Source organism: Nerophis lumbriciformis, linkage group LG17 (assembly GCF_033978685.3).
Source record: "Nerophis lumbriciformis linkage group LG17, RoL_Nlum_v2.1, whole genome shotgun sequence".
NCBI classification, from domain to species: domain Eukaryota; kingdom Metazoa; phylum Chordata; class Actinopteri; order Syngnathiformes; family Syngnathidae; genus Nerophis; species Nerophis lumbriciformis.
The window spans coordinates 22,691,891-22,714,368 of NC_084564.2; the positions used below are offsets into that span (position 1 = coordinate 22,691,891).

The 22,478-nt window shown below is 42.8% G+C and overlaps 1 protein-coding gene and 1 long non-coding RNA gene across 4 annotated transcripts in view; one reads left to right on the plus strand and one right to left on the minus strand.

Moving 5' to 3' along the window:
* kmt2a (lysine (K)-specific methyltransferase 2A) overlaps positions 1–22,335 on the plus strand; it is an 89,765-nt gene extending 67,430 nt beyond the window's left edge. For both annotated transcript variants that reach the window (XM_061972890.2, XM_061972891.2), the window contains exons 20-34: positions 184–342; positions 460–571; positions 651–729; positions 3,212–3,372; positions 3,452–3,601; positions 3,710–6,071; positions 10,813–13,368; positions 14,801–14,863; positions 14,944–15,119; positions 16,001–16,075; positions 16,155–16,329; positions 16,406–16,513; positions 16,580–16,660; positions 17,503–17,632; positions 17,690–22,335. In XM_061972890.2, the coding sequence (XP_061828874.1) occupies positions 184–342; positions 460–571; positions 651–729; positions 3,212–3,372; positions 3,452–3,601; positions 3,710–6,071; positions 10,813–13,368; positions 14,801–14,863; positions 14,944–15,119; positions 16,001–16,075; positions 16,155–16,329; positions 16,406–16,513; positions 16,580–16,660; positions 17,503–17,632; positions 17,690–17,965 (6,663 nt within the window). In that variant the 3' untranslated portion in view covers positions 17,966–22,335. The remainder of the gene's footprint in view (positions 1–183; positions 343–459; positions 572–650; positions 730–3,211; positions 3,373–3,451; positions 3,602–3,709; positions 6,072–10,812; positions 13,369–14,800; positions 14,864–14,943; positions 15,120–16,000; positions 16,076–16,154; positions 16,330–16,405; positions 16,514–16,579; positions 16,661–17,502; positions 17,633–17,689) is intronic.
* Positions 14,964–22,478, minus strand: part of LOC133614717 (uncharacterized) — a 45,854-nt gene continuing 38,339 nt past the window's right edge. For both annotated transcript variants that reach the window (XR_009816615.1, XR_009816614.1), the window contains exons 3-4: positions 21,235–21,456; positions 14,964–15,102 (exon numbers count right to left, since the gene is read on the minus strand). This is a non-coding gene — a long non-coding RNA (uncharacterized lncRNA). The remainder of the gene's footprint in view (positions 15,103–21,234; positions 21,457–22,478) is intronic.

Genomic DNA, 22,478 nt, shown 5'->3' on the forward strand with positions numbered 1-22,478 from the left:
ACTCCAACCACAATAATATATTTATTTAAATAAAAACTGAACTAATGTAAAGGCAAAATATTTAAGTATAACTCTTTAACTACTCGATCTCATTATACTCTAAAAGGGGCCCCCCAGTGTAGCATTAATAGATGCTTCTCTGCAAATCTTAAGCCCTAATTTTCCCTGTGCGCCTCTTCACAGCGCTGTGAGACGTGTCAACAGCCGGGAGCCACAGTGGGTTGCTGCTTCGCATCTTGCACCAGCAACTACCACTTCATGTGTGCCCGTCATTGCCACTGCGTCTTTCTGGAGGACAAGAAGGTCTACTGTCCTAAGCACAAGGAACTCATTAAAGGAGAAGTAAGACAATCCATTTTCAATATGCATTGTTCAATCTTCAGTTACAAATATGCATTCAAAGCATCGTCCTTTTCTCATTATCTTATCCATGTTTTATTTATCTTGCTCACCCCCTAGGTAGTGTCTGGCTTTGAGGTGGCTCGCAGGGTACTAGTTGACCTAGAGGGGATGAGTGTGAAGAGGAAATGGTTGTCAGGACTGGAGCCAGAAAATGTCCACATGATGATAGGTAGAGTGAGTGATGCCAGTGCGGATCTTTCTCTCCAAGCCTTCATGTCTGATTCGATGACTTTTCACTACTGCATTAGGCTCCATGGCCATTGACTGTTTGGGTATACTGACTGAACTTTCAGACTGCGATCGCCAACTGTTTCCCCTTGGATACCAGTAAGTGTTCATTGTCTTTTAAACTTATGTAGTTATTTGTGCAGGACTACTGGCTAACCAGCTAACAAACAAACCATATTTTCATAACAATGACTGTTGCAAATTAGACACAGCCTAAAATCTATATTGCGATACATATAGCAGCTTTCTGCGATAATGCAGTATATATTACAGTGCTGTACAGAGCAATAAATGTAATCACAAATGCAACTAAAAACACATTGTGCGAGTTAAAATAAAAATTTGCAAATTGCTTCTAAAATAAATACATCCAAATTTGATAAAACTTCAGTGAAGTGTATTGCATGTTAGAAATAAATTTAAACCATAGCTTTTGAAAAATTGGACTGTGCAAGTGTTGATCCCTCGCGCTGAGAAGCCCCCCACCCCTTGCACAATGCACAGTTTTAAAATCAAGGCATGGTGGAGATATTTAATTACGTCAACGGATATTTCCGTTTATGGGCCAAACTATATCGAGATATGAGTTTTGATCCATATCGCCCAGACCTACACTCGTGTTAGGGACAGTGCTAGCAGTTTATGGATGTTTTCTTTGTCTAATTGAGCGTTACAGTAGGCCTTATGATAGCAATGTGTTTATATTTTAAGTGCACATGTGTACCTTGTTTGAGTGGTAATAATAAAATTGTGATATTTAAGACATTTCATTTTGCTACAAAAACAATTTTGTGCTACTATTTTTTTTTTCATTTAGTAGTACTGGTGCTACTAGTGAAAAAGCTAAGCGTACAGCACTGCATTACAATTAGGAATGCAACGGCACATGGTAAAACACCAGATAGGTTTGTCCTGCACCGGACAATCGGCCCTAATGGACCGCGTTTTTTTCGGCTTTGTAATTCATTTTGTGGTATATGTGTGCCGTATTGTGGGTTACCTGTTCCATTGCACCCCTAATCACAATATAATACAATTTCGAAATAGGTTATATAAGCTCTTAATTTGTCTTATATTACATAGTGCATAATTTTTGGCTGTTTTATTTTCAAAATTTTCATTAATCTACTTGCTAATTTACAGTTAATATCTGGTTACTTTCTGTAATAACATGGTTCTACCTATACTGCAATACATACTGTTATAAGCAATTATATTTTGTTGTTTGGATACTTTACATTAATTTTGGGCAATAATACAAATTTTGGTATCAATCCAATGGCCAAGTACACCGTCGTGAGACAAGTTAGAGAACTGTTAGTGTTGTTGCAGTATTGTATACCAATGTTTGTACTTAAAATATTCACAATCATTGAATGATTACATTTTGATCACAATTATAATCAGACAAAAACACAGAATGGCAGGGTAACAAATCCATTAAAATATTTTAATTGTTTCATTATATTGGCACTGTTTTTAAATCCTTTTGAGTTTTGCCCTTAAAAACCTCCATCCATTCATTTTGGGTGCTGGAGCCTATCTCAGCTGCATTCGGGCAGAAGGCGGGGTACACCCTGGACAAATCGCCACTTAAAAATGTATTTCCTGAAATTGTAAACACTAACAAAAATGACAAATAATTTTTTGATTATAAAAAATATCAATCTGACAACTGTAGTATCGACCATATACTGATACTATACTTGTTATATATTGATCCGCCCACCTCTGTTTACGTTCAATAGCTCTAGCTTGCGGTTACGGTGTGTACTGTAGCATGTTTAGATATTCCTCGTCTTCCAGTGATAATGTTACTTGTAAGAAACAGTTTATTTGCTGCCATTGAGGCGAGGATTGCTGACTTAACTTGTGGCTTTGCGCTGTGGAAGGACGGACGTTAGCCGCTCGCGACAAAACTTCAGTACACTGAGGACGTGTTTGTTCGCTTGTCGCTTTCAAATTTGCGTGACACCGCTAGAATGTGTCATCAACATGTATTATAATGATAAAACGATAGTATTGAAAGCTTTGTCGTTGGCCAAATTTATATCATGTATATTGTAGGGCTGCAGTTGCTGGGTAAAATCTTTGCGGGAATGAGGATGTTCTAAAAATGTTGGACTAAAAAACACAATTGTTAAAGGTAAATTATTTTTAAGTAGCTGCAGATGTTTAAAATGTCCTTTTAAACTAGCAATTTTGTTCTTTTGTGTTTTTGTTATTAGCTAAAGGTTTGTTTTAAAGAAGATTGAAGATAATACTTTACTATTTTTATAGTAATAGTTTAAAGACTATCTATGCATGAAACTGTAAAATGTCAACAAAAGGTTACTCGTGTTAAGTATTTGTTTCAATAAAACAACTTGACACACATATATGGCTTTCCGGAAAAAATATCGGGATATGTATTGTATATTGCTAATCAGGCAAAATATATCAGGATATGAGTTTTGGTCCATATTGCCCAGCCCTGGTATATCATCTATACCCTATTTCAAATATGAGCATAATGGTTTTAGTTTGAAAATAGCAGAAAAGCTTCAGAACATTTTTAACATCAACCTCCGTCCTCCCCCAGGTGTTCGAGGGTATATTGGAGTACCTTGGATGCTCGAAAGCGTTGCATGTACACTTGTAGGATCCTGGTGTGTCACCCTCCTGTGGGAGAGGCTGCACTGAAGAGCATGGTGGCTTCTGAGGAGAATCACACAATCGCACACAGCCCACCTCCCATACAAGGTATCGCACAATGTTTGCGTTGGACTGTCACAGCACGAATGAAATGTCTGACCAGTGTGCTGTCGATGTCTGTTTCAAGACTTTCCTGATCCCTTTGAGTCACAGAGGCGCTCCGACACGCTTTACCCTGCAAACACCCCCAAGCTCAGGGTCTACACCAGGAACCGGCACCCTAGCTACCCACCTGCCACCCAAAGCTTGCAAGGCCATAGTCCAATGCCATCTCCAGGTACAAAAGTGCACTATGAAGATCACATTATTAGAACGTGAAAATGTACTTCATGCTTTGTGAGTCAAATATGGATCATTAGCAATCAATAATTGATTTTCTCTGTAGGAGGTTCCTCTCAGCTCCAAAGTCATGTCATGGCCGCAGGAGAGTCACCATTGGACCCTCGGAATGTTGATTCACGGCACTACAACTCCCCTACACTCCCCCTTCCTCCGCAGCAGCTGCACAAGGAGAGGCGGGTGAAATCACTCCCTCAGATTTTGCCACGGCCCCTTACTTCACCCCCTCCGCTTATCTCCTCACCCATCAGAGACCCTGAAAAGGCTAAACACTTTGTCAAGAACGACAAAAGGTGCAGACTGTTGACAGCAGACAGGAATAAACAACAAGGATCCAGGAAAGCAGACAAGGTTAAGACATTAAGTCGAGATCAGTCGGACATAAGTGAATCAACAGCCAAAGAACAAGAAAAATGGAGACCAGGCATTAAAGAATCAGAGAGAGGCAGAACTCTGGGAAAAGACTCATTGGGAGATTCAGAGAAGGTGCGACAAATAAACCAAGACTCTGAAAAAGGAAGACCGGTCAGCAGAGAGTCAAACAGCAAAGACGCAGATAGCAACAAATCATCCTTAAGAGATTCCAACATGAAGGATATCGAAAAAGCAAGATCTGTCAGCAAGGATTCTGAGAAACATCGACTACTTAATAGGGAATCAGGAAAAGACAGACCATCCAGCAGAGACTCTGAAAAGTCGAGACCTCCCTCAAGGGACTCCAGTCATAGAAGCACCGAGAGAAATAAAGACTTAGGGAAAGAGATTGACCCTGGCAGCCAGTCTAAGCAGAGTGCAGGCGAGAGTAAGAACGCCAGGCTGCCACCTGCTGGCTCGGGTCAATCCTCTCCTCCTGTGGGCACCGCTGTACTCTCCAGTCAGCAAAGAAGTGGCAGCACCAAGCAGGCCGACCGGCACAGCAAACCTGGAAGCAAAGAGCAGAATGTCTCTGAAAGCCCCAGTGCTCACAAGTCCACCTCTAACATCAAGACCAGCTCAGAGAAAGAGAGCATTGGAAGCTTAGCGCCATCTTCACTCTTCAACGACTCCCATGTAGGGAAATCCAGCTCCCCGACTGCTACGTGGAAATCAAATGATTATTCATCAGGTCCAGCTGCAGAAGCGGCCATGAAACCTCTTTGGCCATCCAGGACAGCAGCAGATGATGACCTTGTCAAACCAAGCTCCATACACCTGGTGACCCCGGCTGCAGCCTCAGCTGCCAAAAACAAGCTTTCCAAAGTCAAGGCAGGAGGCAACAGAGACGTGTCCAAAAGTCGGGAGAAAGGTCTCCAAAACAGCAAGAATGACAGCAAATCCCCGCTCTTAAACAATAACGCTAAAGCTCCTGGCACAACAAATCACAACAACAGCAATAGTAAAATTCCGATGCTTGCAAGCGGCACTAAAAGTAATTGCAAGGCTCAGGGGGAGAGGCCGGAGAACCTGGGATCTAACAGGTTGTTTTCAAAAGGCAGAGAAATTTTCAGCTCCAGTGTGGACAACTTCCAAGGGATAAAGACATCTTCCCAGTTCCACGTCAAACCAACTATGAAGCAGCTGGTGTTGTCTAACAGGGAAAAGAAGAAATCTGTAAAAACCTCCAATGCACCACTGAAGCCCAACATGAAGAGCGACCCTAACGGCACCAGCGGCATGGATGGTATTTCTTCCTCCTGTCCCACCACAACTACCTCTTCGGCTTCTCCTGCTGGACAGGAGGCCCGTTTCTGTGCCCGCTCTGCTCTCTTCTCCTCACCCTCTGCCAGCAGCAGTGACAGCTCAGAGTCTGATCTCCAAACTCAAACAGAGGAGGAGGACCATAAACATCACCCATGCGGCGAACTCCGAGACCACCGCGGACTCCTTGCTCAAGGCACTGAAGATGAGGCAGACGGCCCCGATGGTTACCACGACAGAAGTATGGACGACGCGCATCACGAGGACGACAGTGACGGCTCGGGGTCGGCAAAGCGTCGCTACCCTCGACGCAGTGCTCGCGCACGCTCTAACATGTTCTTTGGACTTACACCTTTCTACGGGGTCCGCTCCTATGGGGAGGAAGACCTTCCTTTCTATGGCAGCGGGGATGCATCCGGCACCATGGTTAAGAGGAGGACTGGCAAAAAGTCAGCTGAGGGGCAGGTGGACGGCGCGGATGACATGAGCACATCCTCTTCATCGGGGGACAGTGGAGACGAAGAGGACGGGTGTATGAGCCAGAGAGTCAAGGACCCTTATTACTATAACTTCACAAGGACAATAATCAACCCAGGAGAGGGCCTGCCATCTATAGAAGGACTGGATCAGTGTCTGGGACGTGGCTCGCAGCTGCAGCGCTTTCTGAAAGATGAAGAACAGCAGCAGCAGAGGGTGCAAGGGAAAAATGACGAGGACTTGCTCAATGCACTGTAAGTACATAATATTCTTTTACACTCACTTGGTGACTGCATTCATGCCACTATTCATCTGACACACGTCCATCATGCACGCTGCTAATGTGAAGACAGCCAATTAATACATCAGGTGCGCACAATGTGATGTTTGGAGCGGATAATCAACAATTGGGATCAAATTTCACAAAATAGTCCCGTTGGTCTAGATTAGCCATTGGTTTATCAATTATGCTGACTTTAAGTTTAAAATATCCATGAAGCGGTCGGAAAATTGTGTGAGGAATATTAATAGGAGACTACTAGGCCTGGGATGTTAACACAATTTGCTGGACGATATCTTGACCTACAAATTATTGCCAATAAAATTGTCAGCATTATTTTATGTAATCTACAAGTAATGACCTTTTCCCAGGTTTAATAATGCAAGTTACCCTTTTAAACTCATAAACTTGCATTTTTAATTAGTACTTTTTACCATTTTAATTGGATGATAAAGTACTTTTAATGATCTTAAAATAGGTAAACAAAACAATGGAATTCTCAATCTCTGTTTGCAAAAAGTTTACTTCAATCAATTTTGAACATCTTCAAGTGCATTTTCTTCCCCAGTTGGAAAAACAGGGTCAGGTGTTTTGTTGGGGTTTTTTTCGTCCGTGTTGATTGGCTCATGTTGTTCATTCGGTTTGAAGCCGAAATATTCCCACACCGGACATTTATTTATTTATGTGACAGGGACAGTCAGGACCCGTTCCCCCACCCGAAGGCGTGATTGGGAAGAATGGCTGCCTGGATCTGAACCCGAGCGGTGTTTTGTTATTGGACTTTTGTGCCCGTCACAGATTGTCCATAACAAACACCATGTTCAAACATAAGGGTGTCCATATGTGCACTTGGCACCAGGACACCCTAGGCCGCAGTTCCATGATCGACTTTGTAGTTGTGTCATCGGATTTGCGGCCTCATGTTTTGGACACTCGGGTGAAGAGAGGGGCGGAGCTTTCTACCGATCACCACCTGGTGGTGAGTTGGCTGCGATGGTGGGGGAGGATGCCGGACAGACCTGGCAGGCCCAAACGCATTGTGAGGGTTTGCTGGGAACGTCTGGCAGAGTCTCCTGTCAGAGAGAGTTTCAATTCCCACCTCCGGAAGAACTTTGAACATGTCACGAGGGAGGTGCTGGACATTGAGTCCGAATGGACCATGTTCCGCGCCTCTATTGTCGAGGCGGCTGATTGGAGCTGTGGCCGCAAGGTAGTTGGTGTTTGTCATGGCGGTAATCCTAGAACCCGTTGGTGGACACCGGCGGTGAGGGATGCCGTCAAGCTGAAGAAGGAGTCCTATCGGGTTCTTTTGGCTATTGGGACTCCTGAGGCAGCGGACAGGTACCGACAGGCCAAGCGGTGTGCGGCTTCAGCGGTCGCAGAGGCAAAAACTCGGACATGGGAGGAGTTCGGGAAAGCCATGGAAAACGACTTCCGGACGGCTTCGAAGCAATTCTGGACCACCATCCGCCGCCTCAGGAAGGGGAAGCAGTGCACTATCAACACCGTCTATGGCGAGGATGGTGTTCTGCTGACCTCGACTGCGGATGTTGTGGATCGGTGGAGGGAATACTTCGAAGACCTCCTCAATCCCACCAACACGTCTTCCTATGAGGAAGCAGTGCCTGGGGAGTCTGTGGTGGGCTCTCCTATTTCTGGGGCTGAGGTTGCTGAGGTAGTTAAAAAGCTCCTCGGTGGCAAGGCCCCAGGGGTGGATGAGATCCGCCCGGAGTTCCTTAAGGCTCTGGATGCTGTGGGACTGTCTTGGTTGACAAGACTCTGCAGCATCGCGTGGACATCGGGGGCGGTACCTCTGGATTGGCAGACCGGGGTGGTGGTTCCTCTCTTTAAGAAGGGGAACCGGAGGGTGTGTTCTAACTATCGTGGGATCACACTCCTCAGCCTTCCCGGTCAGGTCTATTCAGGTGTACTGGAGAGGAGGCTACGCCGGATAGTCGAACCTCGGATTCAGGAGGAACAGTGTGGTTTTCGTCCTGGTCGTGGAACTGTGGACCAGCTCTATAATCTCGGCAGGGCCCTTGAGGGTGCATGGGAGTTTGCCCAACCAGTCTACATGTGTTTTGTGGACTTGGAGAAGGCATTCGACCGTGTCCCTCGGGAAGTCCTGTGGGGAGTGCTCAGAGAGTATGGGGTATCGGACTGTCTGATTGTGGCAGTCCGCTCCCTGTATGCTCAGTGCCAGAGCTTGGTCCGCATTGCCGGCAGTAAGTCGGACACGTTTCCAGTGAGGGTTGGACTCCGCCAAGGCTGCCCTTTGTCACCGATTCTGTTCATAACTTTTATGGACAGAATTTCTAAGCGCAGTCAAGGCGTTGAGGGGATCTGGTTTGGTGGCTGCAGGATTAGGTCTCTGCTTTTTGCAGATGATGTGGTCCTGATGGCTTCATCTGGCCAGGATCTTCAGCTCTCACTGGATCGGTTCGCAGCCGAGTGTGAAGCGACTGGGATGAGAATCAGCACCTCCAAGTCCGAGTCCATGGTTCTCTCCCGGAAAAGGGTGGAGTGCCATCTCCGGGTTGGGGAGGAGATCTTGCCCCAAGTGGAGGAGTTCAAGTACCTCGGAGTCTTGTTCACGAGTGAGGGAAGAGTGGATCGTGAGATCGACAGGCGGATCGGTGCAGCGTCTTCAGTAATGCGGACGCTGGAACGATCCGTTGTGGTGAAGAAGGAGCTGAGCCGGAAGGCAAAGCTCTCAATTTACCGGTCGATCTACGTTCCCATCCTCACCTATGGTCATGAGCTTTGGGTTATGACCGAAAGGACAAGATCACGGGTACAAGCGGCCGAAATGAGTTTCCTCCGCCGGGTGGCAGGGCTCTCCCTTAGAGATAGGGTGAGAAGCTCTGTCATCCGGGGGGAGCTCAAAGTAAAGCCGCTGCTCCTCCACATCGAGAGGAGCCAGATGAGGTGGTTCGGGCATCTGGTCAGGATGCCACCCGAACGCCTCCCTAGGGAGGTGTTTAGGGCACGTCCGACCGGTAGGAGGCCGCGGGGAAGACCCAGGACACGTTGGGAAGACTATGTCTCCCGGCTGGCCTGGGAACGCCTCGGGGTCCCACAGGAAGAGCTGGACGAAGTGGCTGGGGAGAGGGAAGTCTGGGCTTCCCTGCTTAGGCTGCTGCCCCCGCGACCCGACCTCGGATAAGCGGAAGAAGATGGATGGATGGATGGAGGGACAGTGTACATTAATAAACATTACTGTAAATGTACCAGAATTAGCCATAAGGCTTTTTACATCCGTTATACCTGGACTGATGTTAAAAATGTTAAACCTAATAGAAATAATAATTTGTGACCATGTGGTTAAGCAGTATGTAAAATGTGACAGGGCCATTGAATGCATGAATAGTCTTGCTGACTGAAAAGATAAGTTCGATCTAATGAACCAGAAATATGCTAAGTTGTATTTGACTTTGCTACAGAAGGTTTTTTTATGTGAGATTTGAATGTCAGTTTTATTTTGTCTTTGCAATCATATTTTTTCCTCCTAATTTTTGTTACTTTACAGTGCTTCTCATTAGCGAGAAGCAACTAGCGAGGTTCTGGATTCGTGCATTCTGTGTGTGTAAGCTAGCGGCCCCGCCTTCGCCCACTGACAAGTTCACTCCGTTCATTTAATTCTGCTATTGAATAAACGCGCTCAGGTGCTGTGAGCGATGCACAGACCTCTTGCACCAAAATTGAAAGCAACAGACTAAGAAAACAAACACACTCGGACATGGCAATTTATCGATGTCAGAAAATTAATCGAGTCCATTTTTATTCATCCTTTTAAAAAAAAAAACTCTGGGGACAGACTTTTCCAATCGTTTCATGATTTTTTCTTTTGTTATAAACGACTAGCAACACATTTAACATCTTTTTTTCGTGTTATTGGAGACTAATGTTTAGACTCTTTTGTGCTCCATGTCTGCAACAAACAGCAAGAGCTGCAGTGAGCCTCACATCACACTTGTTTCGTGCTGCTGCACATTGCACATTTTGTAGATTGCTGTCTGCGGGTATATCAGATTAATGAAAGTACGTTCACATCGCAGGCAGCTCCAGACAATCCCGTGTATTGCTTACGTCATCACAACATCCGGTTTCGGCAATAATGTTTCAGTGATCAGTCTTTTTTTGGCGGTTGACTTTTCGGTGCATCGCTAATCAATAGTGCGCAAATAATAGGCTATATACATTATATTACATACATGTTTTTCTTGTTTAAAAAAACCCTAATTTTTACGGTGTGGCGCTTTTATTTTGCCACTTCATGTAGGGGGAACCCTGAAAGGACTTTTATGTCCTGTTTGGCTTTGAGGTATTTTCGAATAACTGCCAGTGTATCCAATGCCTGTAAAAGCATTGGGCATTGAAATTAAAAATTTTTACATGAAAAAAAACCTATTTTCAAAAAAGTATGTTTAATTGAGTAACAACACAATTATGGCCAAAATACAGCAAAACATTCCTGAAAGGACATAATAAAATAGTCTTTATTTCCTGAGCTGAGATGTATTAATCCAGGCCTAGACTTTGGGGTTTCTACCTTTTGTCCCTCACATTTTCAAACACTGAACTAAAATTACTGCTTACTCTGTAAGAGTCACATTTCGGTGCCAAAATGTGTGTTTGTTTTTGTTTTCATCCATGATATTTATTTAGACGTGTTCCCCAATTACAATGTGACATTTCTTTGCTGTCCTTCACAGGACTTTAGGCAAGCAGCACATAGGTCAGCTTGACGGCAATGACGATGGCTCAGAGAGCGACACGAGCGTCTGCACCACCAGCACAACGACCCCCACTACAGCCACCGTGTCTTCCACGCCGCACAAGACCACTCCGAGGAGAAGGGCCAGAGACCGGCACCAGGAGAAACTGGACTCCCATGAGTCGACCAAGGAGGTGCACACCAGCAGCGGAGCGATGAGCGGTGCGGTAAACACTCGAGAAGCCCGAAAGAACCAGAAAGAGAACTGTCTGGCTTTAGGCGGCGGGGTCAAGTCACAGGATCCTCTGGAAGCCCAGCTTTCCCTCAGCACGGACTTACTGAAGTCGGACTCTGACAACAACAACAGTGATGACTGCGGCAACATCTTGCCGTCAGACATCATGGAGTTTGTCCTCAACACACCTTCCATGTCCATGCCGGCTCTTGGTCAACAGCCTGAGTCTTCCTCTTCTGAGCTGCTGCTGGATGAGAGCTATGTTGGGGTGGACGTCAACAGACGTAAAGATATCCTTTTTGAAGACTTTTCCCACCCTCTTCCCAGTGCTGAGACTGGAGGAGTAGGAGAGAGCAGTGTGAATAGTTCCATATCTGTAGAGGAGCCCTACCTTCCGCTTGAGCTGCCCTCTGACCTCTCAGTCCTAACCACACGCAGCCCTACTGTGAGCTCCAATCAGAATCAGAACCTCATCTCAGATACCTCAGACCGCACCATGTTGAGCTTGACCTCTGACCCAGAAACCATGAGTGGAGAGAAGAGTGAGGACAAGAAAAGAGCGGGGCCAGAAGCTTCCCCCTCAGAGAACCAACATGATGCTTCGACTTTGGCAAACAGGGATACGCAAGTCAGTGACGGTCACATGACCCCTGAGCAGTTTATTCCTAGCCCTGCCATTGGTCAAGGGGTTGGAACTCCAGTTAGTCAGGAAGTTTCTAGGAATCCTGCTACTCCTGGTTTGCCAAGCTCTCCTGCCCTGCCCCTTCAGGGTCAAAAGTTTATCTCTACCTCGGCTGCAGCAGCAGGCAGCCCCAGCCCTGTACCTGGTGCAGGACTGTCCAACGCTCAAGTCTCCACCCCAACTGTCATTAAACCGGGCCCTGATAAACTCATCGTTGTTAACCAACAGTTTCAACCTCTATACGTCCTTCAGACTGTCCCAAATGGGGTGACACAAAAAATAACTGCCACCGGAGTGATGGACGCAAGCTCTCAAGCGGTCCTAAGCTCCATGACACTTGCCACAGCGTTGAATACGTCCCAGCCTATATTTACTGCAGGTGGCAAAGTCTTAGGTACGATGTCTCACTCCTCTCAGATTCACACGTTCAGAGGAGCAGCCCAGACCGGTTTCCAGACTGGAATCCCCAGCACCACTTCAGGTCTTCTCATCGGGTTGCCCTCTCAAGCTCACGACCAGCCTCAGATCCTGGTCTCTGAGGCCGGTCGGCCACACGAGTTGGGTCACAGCGTTGCCATAGTGTCCAGCCCCTCTTCTCTCACTGCAGTCCCAACCGTGCTGTCCTCCGCTCACGGAAAAAAGAGGCCCATTTCTCGCCTTCTGCCGAAAAAGCCCAAAAGGTTGGCCCGCTCTCGCAGTCAGCCCACCCTTGCCCCAGATGTTGGTCCTCCTAACATGACCCTCATCAACCTCTCATCCCCTCAGATTACTGCTAGCATCCCCGGCCAGCCTGGTAGCCTCGTCGAGCTAAGCGCACTCAGCGGCTCCCAGCGTAAGGTTCCCAATATTATCAAGAGACCCAAATCAGGGGGTGTTATGTACTTGGATCCTGCTGCACTCCTTCAGCAGAGGATTTCTGCTCAGGCTGGCATGCTGGAATCCTCCACTCACATCTTACCTTGCACCGCTACTGGTCTCAACCCGAGTCAATCCGTTTTGAACGTTGTGCCAGTGTCTCCTGGTGGTGCTGCCGGCCTGCTGGCGCCCGGGTCCGTGTCCCTTACAACGCCTGTCTTTAGCTCTGCTGAACTCACAGGGACAATTAGCAACCTCTTGTTTACTGCTAGCCCACACAGATTGGGCCTCTCCGATCAGCCAATGGTCCTTCAGTCTTCAGGAGCGACTCCGCTGATGTCCCAACTCGGCTCCCAAGTTCAGACCTCCATAGCCAGTGGCATCTGTGTCCTGCCTCACCAACAGTCCATCAGTGTGGCTGTCAACCAGCAAGGAGAGACAGACGTCAGCACTGTGCACTTACAGCAACACAACTTTTCCAGGGCCCAGACCGTGGAGTCCAGTCCGAGCACCACCGTCACGATAGCACCGGCTTTGAGCCCGGCTAAGGGGCACGTTGTTGGGGTGTTTAACCAGACCTTGCACTCCCAGAGTAGCAGAACCACTCCCATTTACCTCTCCTCGGAACAAAACTTGCAAAACTCCACTAGGACAGAAAAGAGCAAAGTGAAAGCTAAAAGAAGCAGACAGAGCCCAGAAATGAGCAACAGCAAAAAAGTCAAAGTGTCTCAAGCGGAGGAACATCCCAGTAACCCCGCAGCACGACTCTCCTCAAAGCCAAGGTGAGACAATCGTTATTTTTAGTCACTTGTAATTAGGGCTGGGCGATGGCGTAGAATTACATTGCGATATATATTACAACCTCCTGTGATAACAGTATACATCATGATATATTATTTGGTATGTAGATAATAATAGAACAATTTAAAAACAGGTTAGGCTCCTAATTTGACATACACTGTAACATATTGCATAATTTCTGGTTGTATTTTTATTGTTATTATTTATTATTAATCTACTTAATGTACTGGAAATATCTGGTTAGTTTCTGTTGTAACATGGTTCTATCTACTAAAGGTCGACCAATTATCAGCGCCAACATTTTTGTATTTTGACGTATATCGGTATCTGCCTTTTTTTAAATCGTTAGCAGTTTTTTTTTTTCACAATTACAACAGAGCACATCAGCAGATACAATATATTCACAAATGATACCAGTAATTAGTATTTAAGAAACAATAATTAATTATGTAGATATCAATAACCACTGGCCAAGCACCAGCCTTTTTGCCCTGCATGAGAAAAGTTGTCATTTTGCTGTGGAGCCCCTTTTTTTTTTTTAAGAATTAAAAGAAAAAATCTCATTGTCAATAATTCTCCTCAAATATGTTTTGATATCTGCAGGCATGTGAAATATCTGCGAAAACGCGCAAATCTGCGTTTTTCACTATTGATTTTTGCGTCAAAATATCACTTTTGATCTAAACAAAATTTGTTGAATGCTCTTGCCTAAATGCCACACTGCGTTGCAGGACGGGGAGACGATCAGGAGCACCTGAACAAGCTCGCTAGTTAGCGAACCATCTCGCTAGCTTACTTGTCGTTGACGGCTGTCCACCTTGCTGCTAATGATAGAACACGGTTAGTTACGAACCCGTTGTAGTTCCAGAGTTTTTATTAATAGCCAGCGAGAAGGTATATTATTGACGCAACGGATTGTAAACAGAGGTCACAACACCGGAAGTACAGGACCCGAGGGGTCAGGATAGAGTTGCCAAAAGGAAATGTTTTCTGAGTTCTTTGCATGCATATTATATAATTTTACATTACATTTTCAATGATAACAATTTTAGTAAATTACTGACTAAAAAACTAAAAATTCTGTGGTACATCACATGGGACATGTAAATGTTAGAGAAAAAAGAGGTTGGTCGATGAGATTTAATCTAAAGGTCAAATATAGTTTACAAATGCACCCAATTGCAGGAAATGTAGTCTTAATTTAAAAAATGTTATTTCGGGGTTTGCGTGGCAGCACTTTGTGCCGTTAGAAATGTTCTTCTTTTTTTCCCCCTCAAAGGTTGCTCTGTGCTCACATCCTTGTATCTGACTCAGAGTCCGTTCGCTTGCTGCTGTCGAACAGTTAGAATTCATAGTGTTTATATCAGCTATATCTCGTCACCCGACTTTAAATGTTTCTCATTGTTGAAATAGTTCACAAGAAGCCAGCTGCCCTGAGCCCATGGACACAAGTGAGTCCCCCTCCAAGAACAAAAAGTATGTAGTCCTTCCTCCTTCTTACCTATTTTCAGATTTTTGACACAGTTTGTCAAAGCATATTTTCAAATCCTTTGCAGTGTCCTCAGTAAAAAGAGGAGTTCAGAAGATCTAACAGGAAAGGCGGCAAAAGAAAACAAAGGTTCTACCATTGGTCTTGAGGATGGCGGCAGCAAAGACGGCAAACCCAAGAAGGGCATCATCTTTGAGATCCGCAGTGAGGACGGCTTCCATATCCGCTGTGAGAGCATTGAAGGTAAAAGTCAAAATATTATGATATATCATTACTATTATTTATTGTTATATTACAGCATATTTGTTCTTCTACTATTAAAACTTTATTCTTATACAATTCCCCCCATATTATTGTAATATGCTAATATAACAGAGGTATTCTTTATATATATTGTTGGGGTGGGGGTGTAAAGTTAACTTTTTCATGTAATAATGCTGCTTTATCCTCTTAGAATTTGGACTGTATTACTTTTAATTGTATAACTTTATTGTTGTAGACCTCACTATATTATCTATTATATTAAAATATATATCTGTATGTGTTGTTTGCTTTATACCGCTTAATAATAACAATAATAATGCTCAATCCTATTTTTCTCTTAACACCACTTTATCGACATTTTATCTATATTCCCAAGGTTTCTTCTTTTTCCCATTTTGGGTTTTTGGAGATTTTCCTTGGCCGGATGTAGGTTCAGATCAGGGGATGTCATTCTGGTTTGTGAAGTCCTTTGAGGCACTTGTGATTAAGGACTATATAAATAAACTTTGATTGATTGATTGATATCAGGGGCGTCCACTGAGGGCCCCACACTGAAAAATCAAGGATACGTGCGCCATTTTTAATATTTTTAATTTTCAAAAGCATTACAACACACGTTTTTTTATTAGCATAAACTTTTTCTTGTTACATCACACCTGTTTTGTTTTCTTTGTAAGCGTATTATCAGAATGTAGTGATAAAATTGCAACTTTTTCTATATTGCTCTTTCCACTTTTTCTTGATAAAATGAGGACTTTTTCTTGTAATATGACGTTATCCTCAAAGAAAAAAGTTATTTTCTCACATTATATAGAATGTATTCAATTACAGTACACACTTCAAACATGTCATTTTTACAGAGGCCTGGAAGTCGCTGACTGATAAAGTACAGGAAGCTCGTTCTAACGCCAAATTGAAGAAGGTGTCCTTTGAAGGTAAAACTACTACTAGGATACATTATTTAAAAAATGTTCAACTCTGCACTGCTCAAATTAATTGTTCTGTTTTTGTCAGGCTTGAACGGACTAAGGATGTTGGGAGTCATCCATGAAGCTGTCTTGTTCCTGTTAGAGCAGCTGTACGGCACCAGGCACTGTCGGAGCTACCGTTTCCGTTTTCACAAACCTGAGGAAACCCAGGAACCTCACATCAACCCTCACGGCTCAGCGCGGGCAGAGGTCCACCAAAGGTAAACAACTTAGCTTCCACAAAATGGCCATGGAATCCTAAATTGTGATTTTTGTTGTTGCTGTCGCCCCTTCTAGGAGGTCTGTTTTTGACATGTTCAATTTCTTGGCCTCAAAACACCGCCAGCCTCCAGAGTACAGGCCGCAGGGAGAGGATGAGGAGGAAGGACAGCTGAAGACTGCCAGGTATGTCACAAAGCACACACGATGGTAGAAAAAGGCGTATTTACTAAGTGCCTGTGCTGTGTGCAGACGTGCAACGATGGAACTGCCGCTCGCTGTGAGGTTCAAACAACTCAAGGCCACCTCTAAGGAAATAATTGGCGTCTACAGGTAATACATCAGTTAGAAAATGGGTGGCACACAAATATTAGCATATCTAACATAACACTCACATTTTAACAGCACCATCATGCTAGCTTAGTCTATTCGCTAAAGAAAAAGTAAATAATCTAACTTACACCTCCCACATCTGTAGCTAGTTGACAGAACTCCAGACTTTATTTTAGGATGTATAGTAAAGCCTGTTTTTGTTGTTGTATTTGTATTCTTATTTCTATATAGCTGTCCTGTGTGAAATTGTTGGGCAGGCTCATCTAGCTAGTGGCGGTGCCAGAGGTGGGTTCATCTGTAACATACTGCTCGTGATGGGTCAAACGATACGGAAACATCGATTTACTACAATACACAAGAAGTGATACTGTGTCCCTTGAAGCCTCGACGTGTGTGTCACTTTTAAGAAAAAAAACATTTTACCGATACAGCTGCCCTGTTGTTTGACTGCAAAGCAACAAACTGTTTATCAGGCAGCGATTTTTTCCGGCTTACGAGGGATCGCTCTACTAAATGATGTCGGAGGAGTGGCGTGATGCGTTTAAAACATACTTTTTTTGTTAGCGTCAATAGAACTAACGAAAAGGAAAAAATCTGAAGGGTTTAAATCTTATAGCGCCATATAAAGTAAATGTTCTTTTCTTGTTAACTATTTGGCTCATCGACCAGCGTTGTGTAGTTCATATTTTTTTCTGTGCAACTACGGTATTCATTTTAGTTGCAGGTTAAATGTAATTAATCTTTAATCCAGCAGATGGCGTATGACCATTATGACACTCCAACACAGTACCAGTGCATTGTCACTCAATTTATCCATCACCACCAACTGCTGTGTGTCACAGATCTCCAATCCATGGCCGAGGTCTGTTCTGCAAGAAAACCATTGATGCGGGCGAGATGGTCATCGAGTATTCCGGGAACGTGATCCGCTCCGTGCTGACGGACAAGCGGGAGAAATACTACGACGGCAAGGTGAGTACGAGAAGAATCACGTGAGCTCAGTGGTCACTAAAACGCTTTCCTTCAAAGGGGATCGGCTGCTACATGTTCCGCATCGACGACTACGAGGTGGTGGACGCCACGGTGCACGGTAACGCCGCCCGCTTCATCAACCACTCGTGCGAGCCCAACTGCTACTCGCGGGTGATCGCGGCCGACGGCCAGAAGCACATCGTCATCTTGGCCTCCCGCCGCATCCACCCCGGCGAGGAGCTGACGTACGACTACAAGTTCCCCGTGGAGGACGCCGGCCACAAGCTGCCCTGCAACTGCGGCGCCAAACGGTGTCGCAAGTTCCTCAATTGACCCGCCTGCGCCGGTTTGTACCAACGTTGAATATGCAGAGGAGGAGGGGCCATTAATTTCCTGTGCCTCCTTTTCGTGTCACGTCACTCTTTGTTTTCCAATTTGACCGACTCGTTTTTACATGGCCCATCCTCCTTCACTTTAAGATGTGTCACTGGTGGACCGTTACAACAAAAATCAAAGAACTCGGCTCCACTTTACACCAAAGTGCAATTTGTTGAAGGGAACAGAAAAAGACTAGAATCGGTTTTGCGGTGTGTAGCGAAGCCTGCTTTTCTGCACACATCTCCCATATCTCCCAGTGTGAATGTGCCCTGATGCCTTCACAACCACGGTGACTTGACCTGCTCACCTCACCTGACCCCCATTTATCCGATTAGAGCGTTGTGGAGCGAGCAAGGCAGCTTGAGATTCTGGTGGACTGACAGCCAAGGACCGCCCGTCCCACCCGAGACCCTACTGACGTGCTTTAGTAGACATATTTATTCCTATTTGTTTGTCGAGAAAGTGCGCGTCGATTTTGTTCCAAAACGACAGCAGCAAAGAGAACCAAACAAACAAGGCGCCCTTGAATTGATATTTTATGTGACTATTATGAAAATGTTCGTATTTGTATTTAGTTTTTTGTCTTTTTTTATTGGGACGAGCAAATATCACGCTTTTTAAAGAATAAATGTATATAATGTATATTTTTCTACAGTGGAAAAAAAAGCACTCACTAGTGAATAGCACTTATTGATGGTATTTATATTTTTTTAAAACAAATCATATTTATTTTGATGCCATTTTTTGTAGAAACTAGAGGTTTACAAACACTAATGCGCGCTCTGTTTTGTACTCCGCTGCCTTTTTTTGCTTTGTTTTTGTAAATCTGAATGTTTTTGTTTGATTCCAAAGACTGACGCTGGTCTGTGGTTTGGTCCAAATTGGCTTCTTCAGTCCACCAGAAGATCTTCTCTTCTGGGCTCATGTGAAATACTACTATGGTTATGATTATGATGATGATTATGCACTTGGGAGAGGTTGGCTGATGATGGATGCTTAGCTGATATCTCCTCTCCCCAGCCTTACTGTCTCCTCACTACAGACACAAGCAGTCATATCTCAAATATCAACACGCTTCATCTCACATCTGACTCAACTCTGCTTTGTTATCAAGCAGGTGCCTTTTATTTATGTTCATGCTCCATGCAGCTTAACAAGGAGTATTAGGACCACACTGAAAAGAAAACTACTTTCTTCCCTTTAAAGTATGGCATCCTAAAAAAAAATATGTCTTTTTACCCTTGCAGTTTTACCACTTAGTTTTAAAAATTACAATTTATCCTTTGCAGGGTTACAGCTTTATTTTCTTAAAATTACTTTTCTTTTTAAATATCACATTCTCCTAAAGTGAATAATTTATTCTTGTAATATTAACACACAACTTTATTTTTGTAAAAATGTGACATTCTCATAAAAAGACTTTGTGCCATATTACAACTTTATTCTTATAAATCTGTGACTTTTCACTTGAAATATATATATGACATTCTCCTACAATGATGACTTTTTGTTTAGATTATGAATACATGTACCGTTACACAACTAGAAATTAGGCTTTTTAGTCATTAAAAATTACCCTGCAATATTTGGACTTTCTTGTAATACTACAACTTAAATGTCATAAAATCACAACTTTATTGTCATGATAAAATAGTATGACTTTTTCTTGTAACATTAGTTTAATATAACTCAAGTGTCATGAAATCGCCACTTTTTTTCTCTCATTTTAACTTTATTTTCATGACACACAGTATTGCGTCTTTTATCTTGTAATATTACGGCTTAACTGTCACAAACTGCAACATATTTCTTTACATAGGACTTTTTTCTTGTAATATTTCAACTTAAACATAAAATCACAGCGTACAGTATTTCCTCATATTATGACTGACTTTTTTCTCCAAATATTACAACTTTGTCATAAAATCGCAACTTAATTCCTCATATTATAACTTTATTATCATAATATACATTATGACTTTTTCACTTGTAATATAACTTTGACCTTTTTGTCCAAATGTTACGACTTTGGCATAAAATATATTGTAGCTTTTTGTTTGTAATATTATGACTTAATCATAAAATTGCAACTTTATTGCTCATACTTCACAATATTGTGAACGTCATAAAATAATATATTGCAATTTTTTTTACTTGTACGCAATGAAAGTGAAACTTTTGCCCTCAAATTATGTCTTAGATTTTTTTCCCTCAAAATGAAATGACTTTGTTATAAATTACTACAAATCTGAACTTGTAATGTTACAACTTATATGGAAATACAGAAATTATGACTATTGTCATAATATACAGTATTATGATTTTTTTAATTAACTTCATAAAATTGCAACTTTTCCCCTCATATCACAACTTGACTTTTTTCTCCAAAAATGTTAACTTTAATGTCATAAAATACTACTTTTTATATGTCATATTGCAACTTGAACGTCATGAAACTTCAATGTTTCCTATCATATTAACCTGGGCTTGTTTCCTTCAAATATGACTGAATTGTCATATCATACAGTATTATGACCTTTTCTTGGACTATTACGACTTGGACTTTTTCCTACAAATGTAACTTTAATGTCATAAAATAGTACTTTTTACTCATCATATTACAACTTAAATGTCATAAAACTGCAAGTATTCTCCTCATATTACAAATTGGACTTGTTTCCCCAAGTATGAGGGAATTGTTATAATAGTATTATGACCTTTTGATTATGATAACATAAAATCTCAACTCTCCGATTTTATATTTTGACTGGCTTTTTTTCCTCCAACTATTCTAACTTTATTGTCATAAAATACAACTTCTTACTTGTCATATTTCGACTTGAACTTTCACCCCGAAATATTAGGGCATTATTGTCATACATACAGAGGGCCTAGGATGTTTTCTTGTAATATTACAACTTGAACGTCACATTATATAACATTTCTAATTTGACAAGCTATTGTTGCAACTTTTTCTAGTAATATTACAAATTGATTTGTCATTCAAGATGTATTTTTTCTTTTCAGTGTCTTATTACTCCTTAGTGCTCATCAGTGTTAAAAAAGATACATGACTTGTATTATGACTGTCATTCATTAGCAGTGACTCCCATGCTGCCCCCTAGTGGTCAAAGCCCTCAACAACAACAACATGTAGTAGTACTGCTTTAAGTGAGGCTCTAAAAGCAGGCTGCTAAGGTCATTAATGAATGTAATAATCCTACCTTCCGTCTGTGGACGTGCTTTTCCGTTGCCGTGCCGACACTCCTGATGAACGCGGGCGATGGTTTTCGGTTTTATCTCAACAACACGACGAGTCTTGGGCTGTCAAGGGCTCCGGTCTAACAGATCTCACCAGTCGAGGCCCACTTCTGCAGCTCGTGGGTCAAAATCTTCGGACTTCATTTCCTGTGGAGGGGCGGTCACAGCAGTGCCCCCTCCCCTCTCTGTAATTATAGTATAAATAACATGACAATATTATACAGACACATGCATAGTCTTGTGCTTTAGTATCTATACCATATATGGAATGGACAAACTTAGTTACAGTAGCAAATAAAAAAAATAAAAAAAACAGCCGATGATTCTAATAGCAATGTTTCAATGTACTCTATAATGGTTTTGTGTTACAGTACTCTCAGATAAACAAACTAACGTGCATCGTTTCTTCTTTCTTTTTTTTTTTTGTATAATGGGATATCCAGTACCAGTTTTTGCTGTGCCTGTGAATGCACCTCGGTCACAAAAAGGAGCATTTTGCAGTTAATCTTAGTTTTTCCGCAAAAAGGATCAGTTGAAATGTGTTGAGACGTCAGTGTGTTCACGTGCTTGTTGTTGTTCTCATCGTATGTCTTACTTGATGTGCTGTTCATACGAAACACTGACTACCGCCTTCCACAATGGCCGTTCTCAGTTGTACGTATCATGTACTGTTTTTGTTTTTCAATAATAATGCTGAACGTTTAATTTATTGAAAAGACTTTGAATGACGAGAGAGGTCGAACGAGTCCTCGTTTCTCTTGTTGGATGGCATGTGGTGGTTTAAACAACAAAAACAACTTTTGTCTTATCGGTAATCCTCTTTTGTCAACATCATCACTCTCATCATTCTCTCCCAGCAATGAAGGAAAGCCACCACGGAGAAAGAAATGGAAAAAAAAAGAAAGAAAAAAAAAGAAACCACAAACTAGCTTAACTCGCTTGAATGTATAATGAGGAAACAAAGTTGTATATAATGTGTAAAAAGAAAAGTTTCTAATCATGTTTATTTTCTATGCACTTTTTTTATTTAAGTGATAGTTTCAATAATAAACATGTCTCCTTTATTTACGTTTCTGTCTTTGTGTCACTTCTAGGGGGGGAAATAACTACAACTCGAACAAAATAAGGACAAGACTTTGCCTACATGTAAGCTAGCTGTTAGCATTATGTGATTAGCATTTACATTTCTTTGGAATTCTCCCAAAAT